The following is a 4,179-nucleotide window of genomic DNA, read 5'->3' as shown; positions in this document are numbered from 1 at the left end:
TATAAAGGTCTGCATAAAAAAATGGAAGCATCTGCAAACAGTTATGAGACAGGTGCTGAATAATAAACTGTTTGGCTTCTGGCAGCCGGTTCTTTCTTGTGAAACTTTCTGGCATCCAGGCATTTACACTAAAATAAAAAACTGTAATATTTGAATTATTTGAGGACTGGAAATGGAAATGCTTGCAGAAATATGTGCAACCTAAGAGCAACATCAACTAAACATTTGAACCTAGGTGCAACTGTTGTCATGCTACAGTGCAAACTTAATAAATAGATAAGAGACACCACCTGCTATGGGAAATGGGCTATATAGGAAGCCTATACAAGATATTGAAATCCACTTCCCTCTTCAAAACCAAAGCCCAAGAAGCCACAGGGCTGTGAGTAATGGTGAGGAACAGATATCTGTGCAGTTATCTGTTGCCAACTGTGTTGCATTGTCAGCTGAATGTCCTGGGGCAGATTTCTTAACACATACAGAGATATACATGCTCACACATACATTGAATAAAGATTACAGATTTGGTTTTCAATTAAATATTGTCCTCACCGACTAAGTGTAAAGACATATATGAGTGTGTACAGGTTTTTCAGTCGTATAAAAAGTCTTTTTTACAAAAACTTTTAGTGTTCTTTTGATGTTTATTTTTGTCTGCATCAAGAAGTCATAAGAAATTGTATCGTGGCCGAATAACGGAACCTCGACTTTAGTATTTTACTCTGTTGAGAGGTGTTGTGCCTTATTATTATCACTGCGCAATATTCACAGCAATCTACATTTCAGAAAAGCAGCACTACCATTTTATTGTAACCATTATTCTAACAGTGCCTCAAATGTATGAGATCGTTACTTCCTTTCATTTTGTTGCAGCGGATGCTTCGGGGCTTTAACGTGAATGATGTTTAACTGTGACCTCTCAGTGAAGGGCATGAGGTGTGAGCAGTTCAAACAAGAATTGAACGGAGAGCAGAAATCGTCCAATATTTCCCTTTATTCATGTGGTGACTCCTCACATGGTTTTTTTTGTTTGTTTTTTAGAAAGATATCCTGACAAATACGGACAGTCATGCCTATGGAAGGATGCACACTGCATGCATGCCTGCAAAATCACTGTCACGTACTGTATGCCATCAACTGTGCTCTTCACTTGTGCATGTAAATTTATTGATAATCAGTAGGTGTCTGCGCCAGTTCTGTCATTACAATAAAATGCAACTGACAAAGGCAATAAACCCAAAGTGTGGAATAAGCAATATGCTAATCTGGTTACTGAGCACACCTGATACACGAAACCAAGTGATCGAAACTCATTTGTTACTTCTAAGGAATAATCAGACGGTAATGGCGTTTATCTGTTCAGGTTAAGCCTCAGTTAGTCTGTGTGTTTGAACAGAAACCGGCTTCTCGTGCAGCCTTTTAAGGTGCTTTTAAATGTTTTTTCCTCAACCGCCATCAAATTCATGTTTGAATTGTTTCCGTTCAGCTGCATGAGCACCTTTAGACGCCTGCAGAGAAAAGTTTGGTAGGGCAGCGTCCATCCAAGCAGAAATTATAACAGGGGACAGGAGATCAATACATTCAGGGAGAGATAAGGCTGAAGAATACCACAAAAAAGAAGGTTTCTTTGCATTTTCAAAGTGTTGCACTCCTCAAAAATTAAATTCGACACATTGATTACCTGATGTGAGTTTAAACTCCCGAGAAGAAATAAATGCAAACGCCTGAATCTTAAGCTTATCTGAACAGGCACAAATGAGCAGCACCTGTCTTGTGAGTTTTATTTCATGTCCACATGAGTTCCCCTTTCACCGAGATGCCAGAACTGTCCAAAACGAACAAAAACGAAATAAAAACCCGGCACATCAGCGACTTCCACGGTGCTCTGAGAGGAATGTGACACCTCTCTTCATCAATTTTTGTGCCTAATTCTACTATTTTTATTACTCTCTTTCAAAATGCACTTATTTTTGGTCATGCAGCCAACGTTGAGATCTATAACGCCATTTTTAAACATCAAACTGTGCTGTTGTCATCCTAGACTTTTGCATTTGGAAAACTCTCTGTCTGAACTTTTCAGCAAGCAGGAAATCAATAAAGGACATTACTTTGAAAAACATTAACATTATGGCCTCCTACATGCATCATTGCAGTTTTCTCAAGCAGAAAATGGGCTTTCAAACCTCTGAGCAAGGTTCAGATAATTCCCTTTAGATTTCCCGGTTTTAGCGACGCTGTATATTTCAGCCACAGCTATTCCCCTGTAGACAGAGAGCGGGAGAGAGAGAGAGAGAGAGAGAGATAGAGGAGGGAAAAAACTTCATGGCCACAATATTTCTCTGTCAAATTGCAGGGGGAAGACAGTGCAGGAAGGCAGGGTCAGTGATGGAGCACTCTGCCCCGAGAGGCAGAGACTGACTCGCAGTCATAAAGGGAGTGATGCTCGGTGAAATGGCAGGAATCTCATTTGGCTGCTCCATTTTCACAAGCGTCATTATCGTACACCTCGATGTCCTGGAGACTGGAGGCGTCCGTATCGTCCCCTCCGCTGCTCCCACTGTTCCTAAAGGCGATGCTTCCTATAAAGGGGTACACGCTTCCCGTTAACAGTTCCCTGATGTTGTAATGAGGGAGTTCTGGGTCTTGTCTTTCGGGCTTGGTGATGCACTGTCCCTCCATGGCTTTGTTTCTTTGATAGTACTTTGAAAACTTGTTAAAGATGATGGTGATGGGAAGAGCCACCACTAGCAGGCCACAGATGATACACACGGTGGCCACAATCTTCCCCGCCACCGTCACGGGGCAGGTGTCCCCGTAGCCGACTGTGGTCATGGTGATTGTGGCCCACCACCAACCTGAAGGTATTGTCCCCAAATCGGTGTCCTCTTCCTTCTCTGCGAAGTAGATGAGAGCAGAAAAGATGGAGATTCCCACTGAGAGGAAGAGAAGGAGCAGGCCCACCTCCTGGTAGCTGTGGCGGACGGTGGCCCCCAGCGCTCGCAGTCCGATGGAGTGGCGAGCCAGTTTGAGGATTCTGAGAATCCGCATGAGGCGCAGAACCTGCACCACTTTCCCCACGTTTTCTATGTCCTCGTTCTCCTCTACGCTATCCTCGTCGGTGGTCTCCAGAGCTAAAGTGGCATAAAACGGCAAAATCGAAGCGGCGTCGATTATGTTCAAGGGGTTTCCGAGAAACTTCCGTCGGGAGGGCGCGACAATTAACCTGATTATGAACTCTGCGGAGAAGCAGACGATGCAAACCGCCTCCAGTCTAGTGAGCACGGGGTCCTCGATGGGCCTGTCACTGTCATCCACACGCTGAAACTCTGGCATGCTGTGAACACACATGGCAACGATGGAGGTCAACACCACGCTGAGGGAAGCCACAGCAATGATCTTCGAGGCTCTCGAGTGACCCGGATCCTCCAGTCTGAGCCACATGTAGCTGCGAATTTCTGCACACCAGGCCCCTTTGAACTTGGCGAGGTCTTTATCGAGAGCAGAGAGCTCCTCAAACGAGGAGTCGAAGCTCGGCTCCTGCTGGTCTTCGCTCCTGATGTCCCAGTCTCTGTCCTCGATGTACTCCTTCCTCTCGTGGTACCAGTTGCTGCAGCAGGGGCTGAGGTGGAGCTCCTTGATACCCCAGTACTCAATCTCTTGACAGAAAGAAAAAACGCACAACTCCTCCATCATGTGGATTTGTCCCGTGTGGTAAAAGTTAAGCACGCACAGGAAAACCCGAGGATTCCTGTCAAAGTAGTACTCCTTCTCAGCCGGGCTGTAGTCGTCACACAGCTCCAGGATTGCCGCCTCGCTCTGGCAGCACAGCAGACGAGCCAAACGCGTGTGAGGAAAGCGGAGCACCATATCAGGATCCAGTTCATGCCGTACCCCTCCCACATTGAGGCGGACCTGGTCCTCCTCATCCCCTCGCCGGTGGAGGATTTGCCCATACCCCATGATCCTGAAAAGACATTTACAGTGAAGTCAGTTCATTCTAGCAGACTTTTTGTGTCTTTTTTTTATGACAACTAAAATGCCCACAAGGATTCCCCAGTGAAGACTAACTGTAACGTTTAAATGGATGGTTTCTATCAAGACACATTTGACTGCACTGTTTGTAGAATACATTAGTCTTCTGAAGGAGGGAGGGGGATCAATACAGCACACACAGGAAAT

At 45.2% G+C, this 4,179-nt stretch overlaps 1 protein-coding gene across 1 annotated transcript; it reads right to left on the bottom strand.

The window, feature by feature from the left end:
- Positions 1–989: 989 nt before the first annotated feature.
- kcns3b (potassium voltage-gated channel, delayed-rectifier, subfamily S, member 3b) lies at positions 990–3,960 on the bottom strand. The gene has a single exon (XM_085433560.1). The coding sequence runs from the start codon at positions 3,958–3,960 to the stop codon at positions 2,464–2,466; it is 1,497 nt and encodes a 498-aa protein (XP_085289686.1). The 3' UTR covers positions 990–2,463.
- Between the last annotated feature and the right edge of the window lie 219 nt (positions 3,961–4,179).

Source organism: Copadichromis virginalis, linkage group LG15 (genome assembly GCF_057382275.1).
Source record: "Copadichromis virginalis isolate Kocher_CV1m ecotype Utaka linkage group LG15, C_Virginalis_male_GT1.1, whole genome shotgun sequence".
In the NCBI taxonomy this organism is placed as follows: domain Eukaryota; kingdom Metazoa; phylum Chordata; class Actinopteri; order Cichliformes; family Cichlidae; genus Copadichromis; species Copadichromis virginalis.
The sequence above is the reverse complement of the archived record's forward strand: the minus strand, read 5'-3'. Positions and strand labels throughout refer to the sequence as shown.